General features: G+C 40.3%; 2 protein-coding genes across 7 annotated transcripts in view; one reads left to right on the top strand and one right to left on the bottom strand.

The window, feature by feature from the left end:
* MFN1 (mitofusin 1) overlaps nt 1-2,573 on the top strand; it is a 36,035-nt gene extending 33,462 nt beyond the window's left edge. For all 4 annotated transcript variants that reach the window (XM_066241397.1, XM_066241395.1, XM_066241396.1 and 1 more), the window contains exon 18: nt 1,454-2,573. In XM_066241397.1, coding sequence (XP_066097494.1) covers nt 1,454-1,535 — 82 coding nt within the window. In that variant the 3' untranslated portion in view covers nt 1,536-2,573. The remainder of the gene's footprint in view (nt 1-1,453) is intronic.
* A 706-nt stretch (nt 2,574-3,279) lies between these two features.
* GNB4 (G protein subunit beta 4) overlaps nt 3,280-21,605 on the bottom strand; it is a 76,048-nt gene continuing 57,722 nt past the window's right edge. Inside the window, exons 7-11 of one of the 3 annotated variants that reach the window (XR_010726864.1) lie at nt 20,849-20,915; nt 20,192-20,393; nt 15,780-15,996; nt 5,130-9,352; nt 3,280-5,065 (exon numbers count right to left, since the gene is read on the bottom strand). Coding sequence is in view for 1 of the 3 variants with exons in the window: in XM_066241399.1 (XP_066097496.1) it covers nt 9,246-9,352; nt 15,780-15,996; nt 20,192-20,393; nt 20,849-20,915 (593 nt within the window). In the remaining 2 variants the exon portion in view is untranslated. Of the gene's footprint in view, nt 9,353-15,779; nt 15,997-20,191; nt 20,394-20,848; nt 20,916-21,605 lie in introns of all 3 variants that reach the window. The other 2 variants (XR_010726865.1, XM_066241399.1) reach the window with 2 other exon arrangements.

Genomic DNA, 21,605 nt, shown 5'->3' with positions numbered 1-21,605 from the left:
CCTGAATTTTGGGACATATATTTAAAACACCTCTGATTGTGTCTCTCTGTAGTGTCTTAATCTGATCAGCAGTCACATTCTCACTGCACCTCAATCTCGGTCTCTGGAGAAGATAACTGCCTCTCTCTTAGACTTTCGACCCCAGCCTCCTTGCATAGACAAACAGCACCCCTCTCCTGCAAGTGTTCCATTGCTCCTGCTTTGAGTTAGATCTTCACAAATACAACCTTTCAAATTTGGTATAACTATATCCAGTAGGGTTTTTGTTTTTTTCACCTAGGGAGGTTTTTAAATAGTGTTTCATTTTTATAATATACATTTTTATTTATTTATTTATTTATTTTTTTCCAGGGACAGAGAGAGAGTCAGAGAGAGGGATAGACAGGGACAAACAGGAACGCAGAGAGATGAGAAGCATCAATCATCAGTTTTTCATTGCGACACCTTAGTTGTTGACTGCTTTCTCATCTGTGCCTTGACCGTGGGCCTTCAGCAGACCCAGTAACCCCTTGCTCGAGCCAGGGGCCTTGGGTCCAAGCTGGTGGGCTTTTGCTCAAACCAGATGAGCCCGCACTTAAGCTGGCGACCTCGGGGTCTCGAACCTGGTTCCTTCCGCATCCCAGTCCGACGCACTATCCACTGAGCCACCACCTGGTCAGGGTGTTTCATTTTGTTTTAGCAAAACATAAATGATAAGACATTATTGGCACTCATATACCTTTCTGGTTTTGACTGAACTGACTTGAATAAGTATGAATATTTTCTACCTACTAATTCATCCTTTTTCTAAGAGGAAAATTTAAAAAAACAAATACCATGATTGGAATCTCCATTGTTACTAGGTTAGGCTCAGATAGAATTTACCTAATACTTCAGCAGAGTTGCGCAAAGATATATACAGTGAAGGTCACATGTACATTTAACTTATATCACTCAAATGTGCACTTCACAAAACAGAACAAGACCAAGAAAAAAGGAGGACGCTCGTTCAAGTATGTTTGTGTTCCCTGGCATATCACGAGGATGGGGGACACAAGTTCCTGTTTTCCTCTCTTTTTATGGGCATTTGGCTGCATCAAGTATGATTCTAATATTTTTCTTTAATTTTTGATATACTATGGTCCATATTTAAAACTTACTCTATAGTGCTTTATGCTTAACTTCAGGAAAATGCAAGGCAATTAGACTGTACATGACTTAGGTCATAACTCCCATGAAAGGTAACAGGACTCCGATTTCTTAACTTCATTCTTTTTAGTCCTGAACATTGGACTCTGTTTAGTAGCACACATAAGTATTCTAAAAAGGGTTTTTATAATTTAGTCTGAGTTCAGATAAATGTAGCAGCAGTTGGCTAGTGGGGTTTCTTATATTTTTAAGATTGGTGTGAATGCATTTTTATTCTCATTGACCTTAATAATTATTTTGATGTTTTGTTCATTTTTTAAATTAGAAATAAAGCCATTCAACTTAAAAATGAGCTGGAGAATTTTACTAAGCAGTTTCTACATTCAAGCAATGAAGAAGAATCTTAATAGAGATCGCTTTGGTGATCATCATTGGAGATAATGGCACTTGGATGATTTGGGACAGTTATTTTTATGAAATAATTTTAAATATGAATTGTACTCAGTATACCTAAATAGCAAATTCTTGTGTGGAGTCTGGTAATGGTCTATCTCAGGGTGTTTGCATTTCTGAAGAGTGTTATTATGTCTCTTTAGTTTTAATTTTGGGTAAAGAACTGGCTAAATTGTTAAAATGAATTAGTTAAAAGCAACGGAACCAACTATGTGACCCCTGAGGGGTGGGGCCTTGCTCTTAATTAGGGCTCTCTTTGTTTTTGATTCTGAAAACTCTGCTTCCTGGCATCCAGGAGTTAGAGAATGCACCCTTTTCCTCTTTCTCAAAACTAACTTTTGATGTCACTTTAATGGCAATAGTCACTTTTTTGTTTTATATCTGCATTGGTCTAACCACCGAAAAGGAGTATGGAATGTTCTTGAATGTATTTCCTTGCAAGTTACGGTCCTTTTTGCCATTCTGGTAGGTATGTAAACCACTAATAAATATGCTGTTTTTTACTCCATCTTATATTCCCATTAAAACTCATGTAAAGCAGTACAAAGGTTTGTTATTCAAAATAGTCTCTTCTGAAATTATCTGTGTTGAAGCCCCTGACCTGTGGTGGTGCAGCAGAGAATACATTAACCTGGGGCACAGAGGCTGCCGGTAAATGGATCTGGGTTGAATAGCTTCCTGATGTTGCTAAAGAAACATCTCCAGCCTCAGCTATGCTTACAGGAAGGAAAGCTTTCTATCTCAGAGTTAGAAGTCTGAAGTGGTGAAAGAGCCAGAGATGGGAGGTCTGAGTTCTAGGTAGTTGCAGCTGTGTGCACTCTGTTCCTCAGAAGGTATTTGCTGAGGACACGGCTGGATCGTCCATATTACTTTTTTTTTTTTTTTGTATTTTTCTGAAGCTGGAAACGGGGAGGTAGTCAGGCTCCCGCATGTGCCCGACCGGGATCCACCCGGCATGCCCACCAGGGGGCGATGCTCTGCCCATCCGGGGCGTCGCTCTGTCGCGACCAGAGCCATTCTAGTGCCTGAAGCAGAGGCCACGGAGCCATCCCCAGCGCCCGGGCCAGCTTTGCGCCAATGGAGCCTTGGCTGCGGGAGGGGAAGAGAGAGACAGAGAAGAAGGAGAGGAGGAGGGGTGGAGAAGCAGATGGGCGCTTCTCCTGTGTGCCCTGGCTGGGAATCGAACCCGGGACTCCTGCACGCTAGGCCAATGCTTTACCACTGAGTCAACCGGCCAGGGCAGCTTTATTTTTAATTGTATGGATTTGCCAGGGCCTGGTTAAAAATCATCAGTAATTTTTTAGCTTAAGGAAATGTTTACAGATTCAGGTATTGTGTGTTTGTGTTAAAAACAAATTGAAACTTATATATGGAAACATTTTTAAATGATGTTCTAGGGCTTTGCCACACAAAATGTAGCCGTGATGATCACCAAATCAGCATCACCTAGATGCTTGTTAGAAATGCAGTCACAGTGGGCACAGAGCGTTTGGCCAAGTATGTCCATGCTTCTTTTCCATGGGAGGGAGAACATTTCATGCTCCTTTCTTCTTTTAATACTCAGTACTTCCTTTTCTCTGCCTTTAAGGCTCCTGGATGTCATCCTGTCTTCACAGCAAGTGCACCACTTTTTCAGAATATTTTAAGAGAGTACTACTTAGGCCATAGAAACATTTCAAAAATGTTTTTTTATGTCAATCAAATACTAGGGTTCAGTGTCAAAGCCAAATAAATATTAATTTATAGGTTTTGTTGCTTTATAACCAAAATTGGTACAGGCCAACACCTGCAACATGAAAAATTGATGTCTAAGGCTGGGTAATGCTAATTTACTTTACAAGCTGAAGTCCTTAACTTTATACAAAGTACTTGAAATTTTGAAACAATTAGTGGTTTGGTATCACCTCATTAGTGTACTACTCTGGTTCTCAAGTTTGGTCCATGGATTAACAGTCTCACACACCACTTGTACGAGATGCTCACTCTGAGCCCTCCCCACACGCACTCAGACCTGGCCGGCCAGACCAGCAGTGTATCATTACCAAGCCTTCCTGGTGATTCTGATGCCCACTAACGTTTGGGAACTCCTGAAATTGTGTTTTTGGTATATAAACTTGTAAGTTTTCCATCACCAGTCGGAACACAGTTCCACTGGATCTAGTTTGAAAATCTATGTGTTGGAAATAGACACTAAAATAATGAAATCTAACCTTTATGCCTAGAGGTAAGTGCACCTACAACCGAGCCCATGGATTCTACAGAAATAATGTATAGTTGATATAGTTCGGTTATTGTTCACTGTGTGTTTGCAGGATTCTTTATAAACCTTGTATAATCTGAATTTTTTACAAACTACATTTTATAAGTATGCAAACTTGCAAGGTGAAAATAAAACTTGTATGATAGTTGATAAATGTAGCATTTATACTGGCATTTAGTGAGCTTTACCCTTAATTTTCATGGTAGATGTACAAGCTTTCCTGAGTAGACCACCTCATTTGTTGTGGATTAACTCATTTAGTGACCTGGCCACATACTCAGTTTCCTCATACGTCCTTCTCCAAGGTGGTGGTGATGAAAGTAAAAACTTATAATCAATCCTATAAGCAACAGAATTGTTTATCCTAAGGGAGCTTCAGGGAAAGAATGACTTATGTTTGCTCTTTAATGAAAATCTGTGGCCCTTTACAGTAAGCTGACATACTCTAGAGGACTGAAGGGGAGGCCAGGATCACTCGACCTTGCTCTGGAAGCCCACGGCCAATTTTAGATGAAGGAATTAGGGCTGAGCATGAAAGTCTGGGCTTGGGGTTTAGCTCTCAGGCTTAATAAAATCTAAAACTGACTTAAAATATGCCACATGAAATCTGGTTAAAAGCAGTTTATTGATTAAAATGTCAATTCACAGCCAACATTACTTCACAGAGCTACTGTACAAATAAAGGAATGAATTGCTGTGCAGAAAGATCCAACAATACTGTTAAATCATGAGACAAATCCATCGTTTATTTGGTTCAAAGCTTTTATAGGAGCCTTACTATAGTACATTCACCTTTCCCGTACTCATACTACTGACATTCCATGTAGGGGGCCACAAGTGACCAGAAACCATTCTAGGTGAAGAAAACCATTTCAATCAACTTGGAAAACTCACTTAGATGTGAATGCCTTTGGATAAGAATATGCAAATGCAGTGTTCAGATGGTTCTTTGTAAAGAAAACAATAGGATAGAGCACCATTGTGTAACTGACAAAAAAGGCTTGACATATTACCAAGGATATCTCTGAAGTTCTATTAAGAAATACTGTATGATGTAAGTTTTTTGTTGGGCACATTGAACATGAGTTAGAACACAACCAGTTTTTACATAATCCTGCATCGTAATTTCTATAGGATCAGTAATTGCATTTAAGAAAAAAAGACCTGGGAAATGTTAACATGCAAACAAATTTGCTAAATACAAGGTGTACCATCAATCTGTGACTAATTATTTTTTAAAACAATGCTAAGACATTCAAATACCATTTTCATGAGTACCTATGGTAACCAATATTTTTAAATATAGCACTAAATTTAAGGCAACTCAAAAGGAACAAGAGAAAAACTAGCAAATATAAACTATACTTTGCATTCTATTTAATCTAATTTAAAATGCCAGTTTTATTCATTGTGCTACCCTTCCTCACAAGAAAAATGTGACTTGTGGGTCTTTTAGAAAATCTAACAGGAAGGAAGCAAGACTTTAAATTTTCACTTTTCACAATGGCAAAAGGGGAACTAGAAGCTGAACAGTAACTTGTAAAAAAATTTCTTTAAGCCTGACACACACCCTAAAGATTCTAGAAAGAAAATATTCACTATTAAAATGATGATACGCTCCTTTGGGAGATTGTTAATCAGTTTCCATAGGTTTAAATACATCAACAAGCCATTATATTCAATTTTGTTACAGTTTTAAATGTGAAACATTCACTGGTGTTCAAAGCATAGATTTCCCTGAAGGTTTTCACTTTTAAAATGGTCAGTCTTATTAAATCTAAAACCACAAAGATGTTAGAAAAGGTCAGTTAATTATTATTGCACAGTATTTTTAAACAATAAAAATTTCAGTTTCTCACTAGAAGTCAAGATCCATCTCTTTTAATAGGTTAACTTTAAAATTGCTTACCCTATATTCCAGAAGCACCTACACCCTCATTTCTAGGAGTCTAGCACTCTTGTGGAGTATTAATCAGATCTACTGAATCTAAATTAAAATAAGAACTGTGTGCTAGTCTCTTGTAGTTGAAATATTAAGCCCAATCTTTGCTTCTATGAAAATGGAACTCGATATATGTGTAACTTTGGAATCACATGTACAGAAATAACTAGGTCCCTCCCTAGCTCCTGGTAGTAAGTGCTTTCTTGAGCAGGTTTTTGGAATGATTTGGTTAACCATGTGGCAGGTCGCTATTTATTTAATAAGAGTGTGCCTTGATTCGTGTCAGATCTCTAAAATGACTCTTTATGAAGTGACTAAAGAGTCTAGTAGTAAAACCTGTTTCTTATAAGGTAAAAGGAAAAATGAATAGGCCTTAGATAACTGCAATATTCTTGATAAAAATTCCTTAAAACTACATTTGGCCTTTTTTTTTTTTTTTTTTTTGTATTTTTCAGAAGCTGGAAACGGGGAGGCAGGCAGGCAGACTCCCGCATGCACCCGAAGCCTTCAAAAACTAAGATTCAAACTAGACAGTGTCTACAAATTATATCTTTCTTTTTGATTTTAGGAAGTCTCATGAGCAACAGAATTAAATAGACAATTAGCTAAACTCAAACTGCAAGTAAATATATATATTTAGCAACTGGAACCCATATTACTAGAAATCAAAGGTTAGACTAGTAAGCTAATGTGGTAATGAGGTCACTAGCATATGTATAATTAGCCACAACCTTGGTAGGTTTCAGTTGCCTAGTACATAATTATAGGAATTGCTTTTAAACTATCCACAGAAACTAATATTAAAATAGGTTCATTTTTATCAACATGTTTAAGACCAGAGAATTATAGTCTGTGTGCCTCTCTAAGTTTCTTGTTCCTAGAATAACTTTCAAAGTACAGGGGATACTCTATATAAGGCTGTTTTGCACATGGCAGAACTGCTTTCTTTTTTTTTTTTCTTTTTTCTGAAGCTGGAAACGGGGAGAGACAGTCAGACTCCCGCATGCGCCCGACCGGGATCCACCCGGCACGCCCACCATGGGGCGACGCTCTGCCCATCCTGGGTGTCGCCATATTGCGACCAGAGCCACTCTAGCGCCTGAGGCAGAGGCCACAGAGCCATCCCCAGCGCCCGGGCCATCTTTGCTCCAATGGAGCCTCGGCTGCGGGAGGGGAAGAGAGAGACAGAGAGGAAAGCGCGGCGGAGGGGTGGAGAAGCAAATGGGCGCTTCTCCTGTGTGCCCTGGCCGGGAATCGAACCCGGGTCCTTGATTAGGATTTTGCGATCAACTGCTGAAGTACATGGCAAACCCTTGCACCCTTTTGGAAGTGAGTATAGTGCTTTAAAATATTCTTGCCTAATCTCCAAGAGCTGCTCCTAATAGAAATGAACATGTTTCTTTAAAATATTCTTGCCTTACCTCAAAGAGCTGCTTTTTATGAAATGATATAAACAGTCCACAAACATTAACAGCAAAATATTCATAGAAATCTGTTTGTATAAATATACATTCATGCCTGCCATCAAGAAATCTGGTTTCTTTGGTCCCTATATCTTAATCTTTATTCATTTTATTCTCTTTACTATCTACCAACGTTAAAATTGACTTCATTATAGTTGGTGCGCTTTTTAGCACATTCACAATTTAAAAATGAAAATTGATATAAAATTTGGGACTATTTAGATAACAGTTCAGATTTATCTCAACAGTAACTGAGGATGTGTGTGTGTAACAGAGACAGAGAGAGAGAGGGACAGAGAGGGAGAGAGATGAGAAGCATCAATTTTTTTGTTGCGGCACCTTAGTTCATTGATTGCTGTCTCATTTGTGCCCCCCTTGACCGGGGGCTACAGCAAAGTGAGTGACCCCTTGCTCAAACCAGCAACCTTGGGCTTCAAGCCAGCAACTATGGGATCATGTATATGATCCCATGCTCAAGCCGGCGACCCCGGGGTTTTGAACCTGGGTCTTCTGCGTCCCAGTCTGACGCTTTATCTACTGTGCCACCGCCTAGTCAGGCACAGTTTATTAATAAAACATACAATGCACTTCTATAATATATCAGAATAACCTGTGACTTCACCATCAAGCAAGACTAACAATCTTCCATTGTCATTTAGATTTATTTGTAGGAGAAAATCCGAGGAGGAAAGTGTCTGCTTAAATCCAGGGCCTATTGTAGTAAAAGACAGCACATTATCATTACCATTAAAGCAAGCAGAGGAGTGAAATGCTTAATATTTTCCTCTGACTCCTTTAAGAATTGCTCTTGAAATTTTTCTTCTGGCTTTAAAATGGAATCATTTGGATCTAGCTATTCTGAAGAAAAGCCAAACCACTTAGAAACCATTATTCCGTGCTAAGGAATGAAATGTTACAGAAGAGCAGAGCTTAAATGTTTCCTTTTTAAAATTTGAAGGCATGTGAACATAAATTCATAAAGACACCTTGTCAGAACTATAACTACTTAGGTCTAGTGATTGGTTAGATTTTACATTAAACAAAAAATGTAGTGCTATCATTTTCCCTTAAATTTAGATGCATGCTGATGGAGAGCACTGGGGACAATCCAAATGTGCATCCATGTTCTGGAATAATGAGTATACTCTACAAACTCAGTTCTAGAATATGAAATCAGTAGGAAAGCCAACTATTTAGAGGGTTATTCAAAGTGTCATTTGATCATTTTCTGCTTTTTAAAATGCCAAGAACCATTCATAAGCAATTATTGCTGTCTACTCATTAATAAAGTTTCTTATGTCTAAAGTTTCAGAGTGAAATCTCTATTCCCTAGCCTTCAGATTATCTTCCCCTCAAAGGACTGAAAAATCAGCATTTATTTAAATTGATAGGATGCACCAGAAACTTAATATTCAAAATTACTCTGCTCAGGTACCTACCTGTCAGCATTCTTAAAACATGAAGCAACCAGGATCTCTAAGATTAAAAAGGGAGGTTGGAATTCAAGGAGACTTTCTTCAAACATAAGGACACACACATGGTATTATTTCCATCATTTACTGTGCCTGGTTCCTCCATTACAAAATTCAAAAATGTAAAAAAAACAAAAAACCCTAAAAAATATGACATTTCTGATATATACAAAGTTAAAAATGCAGTTCTTAAAAAATGCAAACAACCAACATGATAAGTTGCAATAATGTGTACATTTTGTTCTACACAATGCAGACTGAATAAAAGCAAAAATTCATCAAGGTTAAATGAGCTCAACTCAATACACTGGTCCTTTTGATCTCAGCAAGCACCTTTGCCTTGTTTTTGTTTGTGTTTTCTCTTTTTTCATTTTTCTGTTTTGTAATTTACCAAAAGCTTTTTTATATATAATCTCAATAGAAAAATCTTCAACTGCAAATATAAGGTAGAGTTTTTTTTCACAGCTACAGGCTATAACACTGATTTCTCCAGGTATCAGTGAAGAACAGAAAAATTGTATGCACTGTTAATTCCAGATTCTAAGAAAACTGTCCCAAGAGCCTGTTGCCACAGCCATACCATCATCAGTTACACCCAAACAGCTGACACGGTTGTCATGACCAGCAAGAACACCTGAAAAACAAAGGTCAGTACAAAGTTAGCAATGGCAAGTTTTAGAATTAAGTGTATGCACAGAAGATCTAGAAGGCAATATTAAAAGCTAACAAGTTTCTCTAAGTCTGGAGACTGAGTGCAGGGGTAAGCTCGATATGTAAGGAAAATACAATTCTTTGCACCACATGAATTTTTGACATGTGCATCAAATCATGTCACTCATTTTTAAAATTTTTCATAATTATGCTTTCTTATATCTAGGAAAACAGATACAGGCTGTTAGTCTACTTCTCTAATAAACTCATGCTATGCCAAAGTTTGCCAATGAGCTATGCTATTTTCAACAAAAACAATTTTTCTTTCTTTTTTTTTTTTGTATTTTTCCAAAGCTGGAAATGGGGAGGCAGTCAGACTCCCGCATGCACCCGACTGGGATCCACCCGGCATGCCCACCAAGGGACAATGCTCTGCCCATCCAGGGCGTCGCTCTGTTGCAACTAGACCCATTCTAGCACCTGAGGCAGAGGCCATAGAGCCATCCTCAGCGCCCTGACCAACTTTGTTCCAATGGAGCCTCGGCTGCGGGAGGGGGAGAGAGAGACAGAGAGGAAGGAGAGGGGGAGGGGTGGAGAAGCAGATGGGCGCCTCTCCTGTGTGCCCTGGCCAGGAATCAAACCTGGGACTCCCGCACGCCAGGCCGACGCTCTACCACTGAGCCAACCGGCCAGGGCAAAAACAATTTTTCAATGAAGTAGTTTTTTACCACAAGAACAACAAAAACATAAGAATGAAGTTGCCTTATATCACCCCTTACAAAAATACTAACATGATTGGTTTATTTTCTTCTGGTAACCACCAAACACTGGAATGTTTTGGTTATAACTTTCTGAAACCATCAAACTCATCTTGTTTTAGTTTCATCTGAATATTAAATCTTGATATTCTGATTACCAAATATGAATATAAATCTTGATATTCTGATTACCAAATATTTGGAAGAAAAATGAAAAATGTAAAGATTTTAAAGAAAAAATAGACTATATCAAATTTTTTTCTTTACAGCTGTGTTGAGCTTGTGTTCCTTCTATATCTAATTAAGAATATTGTGGCCCTGCCTGGGTAACTCAGTTTGAGTGCTGTCCCGCTACCCCAAGGTTGCAGTTTTGATCCCTGAGCAGGGCACACATAAGAATAAATCAGTTAATGCATAAATAAGTGGAAAAACAAATCAATGTTTTCCTCTTTCTAAAAAAATTAAAATTTTCATCTAATCTCAGGTACAGAAGTTCATCTTGTCTAACTTAATATTCCTGTAGCACATCCAGGATAGCAATGCTTGGCAATGGGTAAATTTACCATTATGGGCTGAAATAACAAAAAATGAATATTGGCCTGGTTGGCTCAGTGGCTGAGTGTCAGCCCAGTGTGTGGATGTCTCAGGTTCAATTCCCAGTCAGGGCCTACAGGAAAGACAGCCATCTGCTTCTCCACCCCTCCACCTCTTGCTTCTCTCTCTTTCTCTCTCTCCCCCTCCTGCAGCCATGGCTTGACTGGAGCAAGTTGGACCCAGGCGCTGAGGATCGCTCCATGACCTTCACCTCTGGCACTAAGCAGAGCTTAGTTGCTGAGCAACAGAGCAACACCCCAGATGGGCAGAGCATCGCCCCCTAGTGGGCTTGCTCGGTGGATCCCAGTTGGGGCACATGTGGGAGTCTGTCTCTGCCACCCCTCTTCTCACTGTATTAAAAAGAAAAATGAACATTGTAGCTAAATACTCCAACTTACAAAGGAAAGAATGAAATAGTATGAGAATGAGCCACAGTTTTAAGGTAAATGTGTCCAGTATAGCACCTTGAAACCAAACAGCTGTAAGCAAAGCAAAATTAAAACTCAAGCATATGTTAAAAAATACAAGAAAACAAACACATTTTTATTTTGCTATGGATACTAGTTGATTCAATCCAGGCAAAATACCTAATACCTTTAAAAAGGAATTGGCTTGGATAACAGAATAGCTTCAAAATGCAAACTGAACTTTTCTACAATCTCTTGAGAGGTTACAGAAAATTATTCCTGGGTATATATTCAGATCGCCTCTATTCCCTCTGAAACCTCAAGAACTACATAGGAGTTTAAGGGGGAAAGGAAAAAACCCACAAAGACAGGATATGAGAGCAGGCAATGGCAACAAAATTTTGTAAGCTGGATAGTGGGAACTCTTTTAGCAGACACTAAAAGGCTGAGATCATAGCAAATGGCCTGGGAAGGCAGAAAGAAAATTACACTTTAGAACCTCCAAAAGGTCCAATACTACTGGAACCACATCTGTGGAACCAGGCAGGGGAAGGCTGGGGTACATACACTAAGACCACTGGAAAGTGTTCGAGAATCAGACTCCCAGGTTCCTCCTCCACTGCAGAGCCAGCTGGTTGAACATCCTGCACCAAAGATCTAAGAATGGTCAGCTAGAGACTTGTCAGCTAGCGAGAGTAAAAAAGGAGTCTTTTCACTGAAAGAAAACAGCACAGTTGAGACTGGTAAAACTGCTGAAAATGGGGAATAAAGAAAGTTTACTTGCTAATTTTCTTGGTGCCCCCCCCCAGCTTTCCTCCTGAAATTATCCCCAAACTGGCAGCCACCTTATATCCAGGTAGAAAAGTGGAAAATCCATCTCAGAGAACACGGCTAGCCCAAGGGGAGAAAATCCATAAAATCTATCATTGATCTCCCAATGAAAGCTGGGCAGATTGTCCAATGAGGCCTGTAGAAAAGACCCCAACCATGTGTACAGGGCTCAAAAACAGGCTTAGTGCCTCACTCTTAAGTATGACTAACAAACTAAGAATCACAGGAGTTTTAAGAAAATAGTCTAAAAATGAGGACAAGGGACTTAAAAAAAAAGGAAATAAAGCAACTTGGAAATCATAAAAGAATTATGTTTGAAGAGAACTTAAAATAAGGTTTTCATTAATAACCTTGGCACAACGAGACTTTTGTATTCATGAAACAAAGACTGGAAGCCTTAACAACAACAATTTTTTTTTTGTATATTTGTATTTTTCCAAAGTTAGAAGTGGGGAGGCAGACTCCCGTATGTGCCTGACCGGGATCAACCCAGCATGCTCACTAGGGGGTGACGCTCTGCCCATCGGGGCCATTGCTCCATTGCAGCCAGAGCCATACTAGTGCCTGAGGAGGAGGCAATGGATACGTCCTCAGCACCTGGGCCAACTTTGCTCCAATGCAGCCTTGGCTGCGGGAGGGGAAGAGAGAGATAGAGAGGAAGGAGAGGGGGAGGGGTGGAGAAGCAGATGGGCACTTCTCCTGTGTGCCCTGGCTGGAAATCGAACCCAGGACTTCCACATGCCAGGCTGATGCTCTACTGCTGAGCCAACTGGCCAGGGCCACAACAACAAAAATTTTTTTTTTTTGTATTTTTCTGAAGCTGGAAACGGGGAGAGACAGTCAGACAGACTCCCGCATGCGCCCGACCGGGATCCACCCGGCACACCCACCAGGGGCGACGCTCTGCCCACCAGGGGGCGTCGCTCTGCCGCGACCAGAGCCACTCTAGCACCTGGGGCAAAGGCCAAGGAGCCATCCCCAGCGCCCGGGCCATCTTTGCTCCAATGGAGCCTTGGCTGCGGGAGGGGAAGAGAGAGACAGAGAGGAAGGAGGGGGCAGGGGTGGAGAAGCAAATGGGCACTTCTCCTGTGTGCCCTGGTCGGGAATTGAACCCGGGTGCCCCGCACGCCAGGCCGACGCTCTCCCGCTGAGCCAACCGGCCAGGGCCACAACAAAATTTTTAACAGTAGAAAAAGGAAAAACCAAAACTTACCAGAAAGACCATTGAAAAAAAAATGGCAAAGATTTCTCCTAAAACACTGGGCAAAAATAGATAGTTGGAAAATAGGAGAGACTATAATAAAGTCTAAGAAAAGCAGAAGAAAATCAAACATCAAAATAATGGAAGTTCTAGAAAGAATAGCAATGGAGAAGAAATGCTAGCAATTAAATACCGCTCCCGTGATCTTCCTAGTATTATACAGCGTGTAAGTTTCCAGATTGAAAAGGTCCACTGCACACCAGCACAATGAGTGAAAATGGATCCACTCCAAGACATACTGAGACTGGCAGAAAGGTCGGAGATTAGTGAGAAGTACATCAAAATTAAGATAAAACAAAAAATTAATTTAACCCTAGAGAATATTAAAAAACTGCATAGCAAAAGAAGTCCTAGTATATATGTCCTGGCTCAGCAGTGAGTACTGTTCAGAAATTCACAATTATGTATACTCTGACTGACGTTCTAGAAAAAATTCACAAATTGAGAAATACTGGAAGACAGGAAGGATATAGCTCGTGGAATGTGGTGGGAGGAGGGGTGATAAAAGCCAAATGCTCAAAAGATAATGCCTAAAAGTTCAGCTACCTTTTGGAAGCAGAAAATAATGGCTGGGGTCAAGGACTGCTGTGTTCTGGTAACACGTCACTTTGTATAATTTGTTATTAATGACAGTGTCGAATATGACTTGATGTGTATACTAATATTTTTGTTTTTTTCTGATAAAGTTAATATTAAAGAATCTTAAAGCCCTGGCTGGTTGGCTCAGTGGTAGAGCGTCGGCCTGGTGTGCAGAAGTCCCGGGTTCGATTCCCGGCCAGGGCACACAGGAGAAGCGCCCATCTGCTTCTCCAACCCTCCCCCTCTCCTTCCTCTCTCTCTCTCTCTTCCCCTCCCACAGCTAAGGCTCCATTGGAGCAAAGATGGCCCGGGCACTGCGGATGGCTCCTTGGCCTCTGCCCCAGGTGCTAGAGTGGCTCTGGTCGCAGCAGAGCGACGCCCCGGAGGGGCAGAGCATCGCCCCCTGGTGGGCATACCGGGTGGATCCTGGTCGGGCGCATGCGGGAGTCTGTCTGACTGTCTCTCCCCGTTTCCAGCTTCAGAAAAATACAAAAAAATACAAAAAAAGAATCTTAAAATAACTTTAAAGGATAAACATGCAAGTTATAATGATTTCTGGGAGAAAACCAATCAGTAAGTAGTGGCATTTTATACATGCTCCTGATAAAAAGAATAATTTAGGTAACAAACCACTATCACTTGTACATCCAAGTAGTGGTTCATGCTTACTTTCTGTTTAATTTTTTATTGAATTTATTGGGGTAACACTGATTAATAAAATCTTATGGGTTAAAAAAAATTTTTTTTAATTACACAGTTGCAGATGTCCTGGGTTTGATTTCCAACCAAGGTACACAGGAAAAGTGCCCATCTGCTTCTCCACCCCTCCCCCTCTCACTTCTCTCTCTCTCTCTCTCTTTCTCTCTCTCTTTCTCCTTCCCTCCTGCAGTCATGGCTCAATGGAATGAGCTGGCCCCTAGTGCTTCCACCTCAGGTGCTAAAAAAAGTGGCTTGGGGGGGATCCCGATGGGGCGCATGCAAGAAGCTGTCTCTGCCTCCCCTCTTCCCAATAAATTAAAAAAAAATTATACAGTTGCAAGGACAGAACTCAGAGTATGGGGCTAAGGAAAGAAAAGACCTGTTCCGAAAGAAAGATGATCCACAACAGTTACAATGTTTCCTGCAAGTTATAAGAAAACTGTACTTCAGAAAAGACTACACTGAATTATATTCACCGTTCATCTTTATATTAAAACTTAAACAAAAATATCCTCTCTCTCTCTCAGAAGCAGGACCACATTTTTTCTTCCCCTCCCCCCAGAAACACAGCTTTATTCTCTCTCTCAAGCTCCAAGGGCTCTTCTTTTGCCTCTAACTTATTTCCTGAGCTCACACCCAGCAGACTCACTTTTTCTACCTCTGTGACTTTCTAAATAAATATTCAGTTGTATTTGGGAAAGAAAACATGACAGAACTAGATGTTAACTCTTCAGAAAACAAAAATATGATTATGATTTCTGGGCTGTAACTGCACTCAGAGGGCAACAATAACCATGAATAAGAATTGCTCGGGCTCTGGCCGGTTGGCTCAGTGGTAGAGTGTCGGCCTGGTGTGCAGAAGTCCCGGGTTCGATTCCCAGCCAGGGCACACAGGAGAAGCGCCCATCTGCTTCTCCAACCCTCCCCCTCTCCTTCCTCTCTTTCTCTCTCTTCCCCTCCCGCAGCCGAGGCTCCATTGGAGCAAAGATGGCCCCAGCGCTGGGGATGGCTCCTTGGCCTCTGCCCCAGGCGCTAGGGTGGCTCTGGTCGCAACAGAGTGACGCAGAGCATTGCCCCCTGGTGGGCGTGCCGGGTGGATCCCGGTCGGGCGCATGCGGGAGTCTGACTGTCTCTCCCGTTTCCAGCTTCAGGGAAAAAAAAAAAAAAAGAATTGCTGGGCAGCCATTCCCCACATTTGGGATGTCCAGGAGCCTCAAACAGATGGGAACCTCTTCATGTTCCTGAACAAAACCAAAATCCAATGTGGACTTAGATACTAACCTGCACGATCTCCTTTTAGTGTGTCCCACACATTACAATTAAAATCATCATAACCAGCTAACAGGAGGCGCCCACTCTTTGAGAAGGCTACGGAGGTGATTCCACAGATAATATTGTCATGAGAATACAGTAACAACTCTTGGTCTGCGCGAAGGTCAAAGAGACGGCAAGTGGCATCATCCGAGCCAGTGGCAAAGGCATATCCATTTGGAAAAAACTGTAAAGAAAAGCAACGTTTATTCCATTGACATGTACAAAAATAATGTGATATTGTAATAATAGACTCTGGGATTAAAAAGACCTAGAATCAAATTCCAACTTGGCTTCTTACCAGGTGAGTGCTGTTGGGCAGTACAGATTTTTAAATACTTTGGGCCTTAGTTCCAGTTTTAGAGTGTTGGTTAGGACCAAATGAAACGACACATGCCAAGTACATAGCCTATTGTTTAGCACATAGCAAGTATTCAGTGAATATAGGCTCTGGTCTTCTATATATCTTATTAAAATATTTAAATATAAATATCACTATTGTATTTATATATATGTACTCTTAAAGAAATGCTTCAAAATCCCATTATGAGAAACAAATTGGAGTTTATAAATGGGGACATGACTCATTCCAGTTAGACTAGGTTATAAAGTTAAGCTACTGGTAAGGAAAACTATGCATTATTGGTTTGTGAATCCCTTTCTGCAAATACTGGCCCTTCTCAACATTGATTTTTTTTTTAAGTGAGGAGAAAGAGAAAAGGACAGACATGTTGAGGAGCAGGAAACATCAACTCCCATATGTGCCCTAACCAGGCAAGTCTAGGGTTTCAAACTGGCAACCTTAGTGTTCCAGGTCGACCCTTTATCCACTGAGCCACCACAGGTCAGGCTCAACCTTGATTTTTTTATAAAGACAAAATAACTTTGTCAAAATAACTTTGTCACATTTTTTTATAAAGACAAAATAAATTTGTCATAACGGATACCTGTATTACTTTTTTTTTTTTTTTTTTTGTATTTTTCTGAAGCTGGAAATGGGGAGAGACAGTCAGACAGACTCCCGCATGCACCCGACCGGGATCCGCCCAGCACGCCCACCAGGGGTGCTGCTCTGCCCACCAGGGGGCGATGCTCTGCCCCTCTGGGGCGTCGCTCTGCCACGACCAGAGCCACTCTAGCGCCTGGGGCAGAGGCCAAGGAGCCATCCCCAGTGCCCGGGCCATCTTTGCTCCAATGGAGCCTTGGCTGCAGGAGGGGAAGAGAGAGACAGAGAGGAAGGAGGGAGTGGGGGTGGAGAAGCAAATGGGCGCTTCTCCTATGTGCCCTGGCCGGGAATTGAACCCGGGTCCCCCACACGCCAGGCCGATGCTCTACTGCTGAGCCAACCGGCCAGGGCCTGTATTACTTTTGTGAAGTAATTATTCATGACCTTTGCTTATTTTTTACTGTGCTATTAGTATTTAATTTGATTTGTAGGAATATAAACTTGTTTTATTTGTTACAAGTATTATTTTATATTTTATCATTTGCTTTTTAATACTGTTTACTTTTTTAAAATATAAAGCAATTTTTTAATTTTTATGTAGTCAAATTTGTTTTTTCCCTTTGAAATTTCTTTCACTTTTTATAAACAAAATCAGTCTGTCCCAGGATATTATCTAATATTCAATTATATTTTCTTCTAGTTTCTTTTTTAATAATTTCATTTCTCATATCTTAATTTTTTTATCCATCTGGTATTTGTTTGATAATACGGCATTCAGCGTAAGGATCTAACTCAATTTTCTAATATGTAGTTAGGTGATTGTCCCAGCTATTAAATAATATTTTGACTCATTTTGTTGCTACATCTATAATTCACTAAACTCTTATATACACAAAAATGTTTGTTTGAGTTTTCATTCTGTTCTTTTTAGCACCTGTATCACACTTTCTGAAGTCACTCTAACTTGATAGTAAATGTTAACACAGCCCTGCTATTCTGCTTCCCACCCTTCTGTTCTCTCCCTTCTTCCCACTTGAGTTTCACAGACATTTGATCAAGTCTCTTTTCTCTATATTCCTCTGGTTCTCTCAAAAATAAAAATCTCCTGGGTTTTGATTAAAATTTGTAGTAAACCTAAACATTACTTGGAGGGATAAATGACTGGTTTGCAATATGCAGTCTTCCCATTCAGGAACATGGAATTTTAAGATATGTTTTACTTTGTAAATATTTTTGATCATCTTCATCAAGATTCTGCACAGTTCTTGCTAAATTAATTTCTTGTTTATTTTATAATTTTGTCAATAGGATTTTCTCCCTTTCTCTTTTCTACCTGGCTATTGTTGGTATAGCAAAGTTACTGATTTTAAAATAGTTTTTAATCCAAAAAATACACTGAACTCTTTTTGGGGGTATCTAGATAGCTAAACACCACCTGCAAATGATAGTTTTTCCTACTTTCTAAATTCAGCCTGTTATTTCAGTTTGGAGTCTAAACTATAAAAGGCAGAAATCATCAGACTGTAAAAATGCAAGACCCAACTACTGTCTGCAAGAAAATGATTTTGAATATAAAGACACAAATGGGTTAGGAGTCGGCCAGTTGGCTCAGTGGTAGAGCACTGGCCCAGTGTGTGAAAGTCCCAGGTTCAATTCCCAGTCAGGGAAGAAAGAAGAAGTGACCATTTGCTTCTCTACCCTTCTCTCTGTCTTTCTCCCCCTCCCACAGCAATGGTTCAAATGGTTTGAGCAAGTTGGGCCCAGGCACCGAGGATGGCTCCATGACCTCACCTCAGGCAATGAAATCACTCAGTTGCCAAGCAACGGAGCAGCAACCCCAGATAGGAAGAGCAGCTCCGTGTAGGGAGCTTACCAGGTGGATCCCTGACCAGATGCCTCCCCGCCTCTCACTTAATGAAAAATAAATAAATAATTAAAAATTAAAAAAAAAAAAAGCCTGACCAGGTGGTGGCACAGTGGAAAGAGCATCAGACTGGGATGCAGAAGATCCAGTTTCAAAACCCGAGGTCTCAGGCTTGAAAGAAAGTTCATCACTTGAGCTCGGGTCACTGGCTTGAGCGTGTGATCATAGACATGACTCTGTGGTCACTGGCTTGAGCCCAAAGGTCGCTGGCTTGAAGCCCAAGGTCGCTGGCTTGAGCCCAAGGTCGCTGGCTTAAGCAAGAGGTCAGTAGCTCTGCTGCAGCCTCCCAGTCAAGGCACATATGAGAAAGCAGTCAATGAACAACTAAGGAGCCACAACAAAGAGCCACAATGAAGAACTGATGCTTCCCACCTCTCCCTTTCTGTCTTTTCCTATGTCTCTCAATCTGACACTGTCACAAAAAAATAAAGACACAAATAGGTTAAAAGTAAAAGAAGAAAAAAGATATGCCCATGCTAACACTTATAAAAAGAAAACCAAGATAGTTCTATTAATATCAAATATTTCAGAGCAAATAACATTACCAGGGATAAAGAAGAATATTTAATAATGATAAAGGAATCTATTCATTAAAAGATATAATATTACTAAACATTTATGCTTTGACATACATGAAGCAAAAATCTAACAGAATGCAAATGAAAATGGATGAATTCACAATTAAAGATTTCAACACCCCTTTTTCAATAATGAATAGAAAGAGCCGACAAAAATAAGGATACAGAAGACGAGTAACTCTTGGAGACATACAATTCAACCCATAACAACCAGACTAATCAGGAAAAAACTAAGACAAATTACCAATATCATAAATGAGATATCCTACAAGATTAAATAGATATCACAATAATAAAGGAATATTGTGAATAACGTGAACACACTTGTGGATATCCACCTTCTTTGCTCAAGATGATCTATTCCTCGGTATTTGGATACAGAATTTACTGTTCACCTGCAAATAAATACCTAAGCCTATGAATAAAACTTTTTTTTTAAATAAAACCTTTACTATTTGGGAATGCAATGTAATGAGAGCATATTATTATTATTATTTGGACAAAGACAGAGAGAGGGACACATAGGGACAGACAGACAAGAAGGGAGAGAGATGAGAAACATCAGTTTTTCATGGCGGTAACTTAATTGTTCATTGATTGCTTTCTCATATGTGCCTTGACTGTGGGGCTACAGCAGACCGAGCGACCCCTAGCTCAAGCCAGCAATCTCTGGGCTCAAGCCAGTGACAATGGGGTCATATCTATGATCCTGCACTCAAGCCAGATGAACCTGCACTCAAGCCAGGACCTCGGAGTTTCAAACCTGGATCCTCTGTGTCCCAGTCTGACGCTCTATCCACTGCGCCACCGTCTGGTCAGGTGAGAGCACATTATTTATAAGAATCCTTGTAGGCAATTTGTTGTGAAAATCCTGCTGTAGAGTTCAGCAGTTTAATTGCACAATTAATTTTCCTCAGAAATGCTATTCACTTACACTGACAGCATTAATATCTGACACATGTCCAGAGAAAGACTGTCTACACATTCCATCTCGAATATCCCATAACTTGGAAGAGGCATCACAAGCACCAGAAACGAAAGTCCTCATGTCAGGACTCAGAGAAAGACTCATCACATCTCCAGAGTGCCCAGTGAATGTGGTAGTCTGCTGGGCAGTTTCGATGTCCCATAAAGCACTGTAAGAAAAATAAATAAAAATAATGACTATTATATCTCCTTCGTTTTTTGGTGGTTTTTTTTTTTTTTATTACAGAGACAGAGAGTCAGAGAGAGGGACAGATAGGGACAGACAAGAACAAAGAGAGATGAGAAGCATCAATCATCAGTTTTTCATTGCGAGACCTTAGTTGTTCATTGATTGCTTTCTCATATGTGCCTTGACCATGGGGCTACAGCAGACCGAGTAACCCCTTGCTCAAGCCAGCGACCTTGGGTCCAAGCTGGTGAGCTTTGCTCAAACCAGATGAGCCTGCGCTCAAGCTGGCGACCTCGGGGTCTCGAACCTGGGTCCTCTGAATCCCAGTCCGACACTCTATCCACTGCACCATCACCTGGTCAGGCTATATCTTCTTACATTAGTTCCTACTACCACCCTCAACCCCAAATCAGTGTTCTTCTGGAATAAACTTACCAATTTGTATCTCCTGAACTTGTAACAATTTGGCTGTCATCCAAAAAACGACAGCAGGACAAGTAGCCTACAGCAAAGACAGTGACATATTTTAGGTTATTGTTGACAAAACCAGTTGGCATATGAAATACTAATGTACAGTCTTTAAAATATAATACCTGGGCAACAGTGTTTGTTAGTACAATTTACAGTTCTACTTTAAATGACTTTAAACTCTATGCTGTCTGGAACTAAATTTTATCAACTCTCAGGTATTTACTGTGTCAATGATATAATGTTGGGCACTATGAAAGTTACAACTTGAGTAAGACACAGTCCCTCTCCCCCCCCACTACAATTACCTGAGAGAGACTGATTCTCCTCTCAAATCATTATAACCTATGGCAGATGGGATTAAGTACTTTGGAGAAAAATGAAAAGTATTGTGAGAAATTAGAACCACCCCAGTGAAGGCTTCATGAAAAAGGTGGCATTTGAATGCTCAGAATTCACCAGTATTTCAATATGGAAATGGCAGGAAAATGCCATTGTAGAGATTTTGTAAAAAGCATATTCAGAGAGGTCTGCAAAGAATTCAGAGCAGCAGAAGCCTGATGAGTGGCAAAAAATTCCTTATTAACATTGCTAACCAAATGCTACACCACTGCCTTCCGGCAAATAAAGCAACATGCTATCACAGTGACAAATACTTCATAAATGTTATCTTAACATATCATTCCAATTACATAATTAAGTATACAATGCCCAAATCCCATAA

The sequence above is a fragment of the Saccopteryx bilineata genome, chromosome 8, assembly GCF_036850765.1.
Source record: "Saccopteryx bilineata isolate mSacBil1 chromosome 8, mSacBil1_pri_phased_curated, whole genome shotgun sequence".
NCBI classification, from domain to species: Eukaryota; Metazoa; Chordata; class Mammalia; order Chiroptera; family Emballonuridae; genus Saccopteryx; species Saccopteryx bilineata.
Note: the sequence above shows the minus strand (reverse complement) of the source record. Positions and strands in the feature narration are given on the sequence as shown.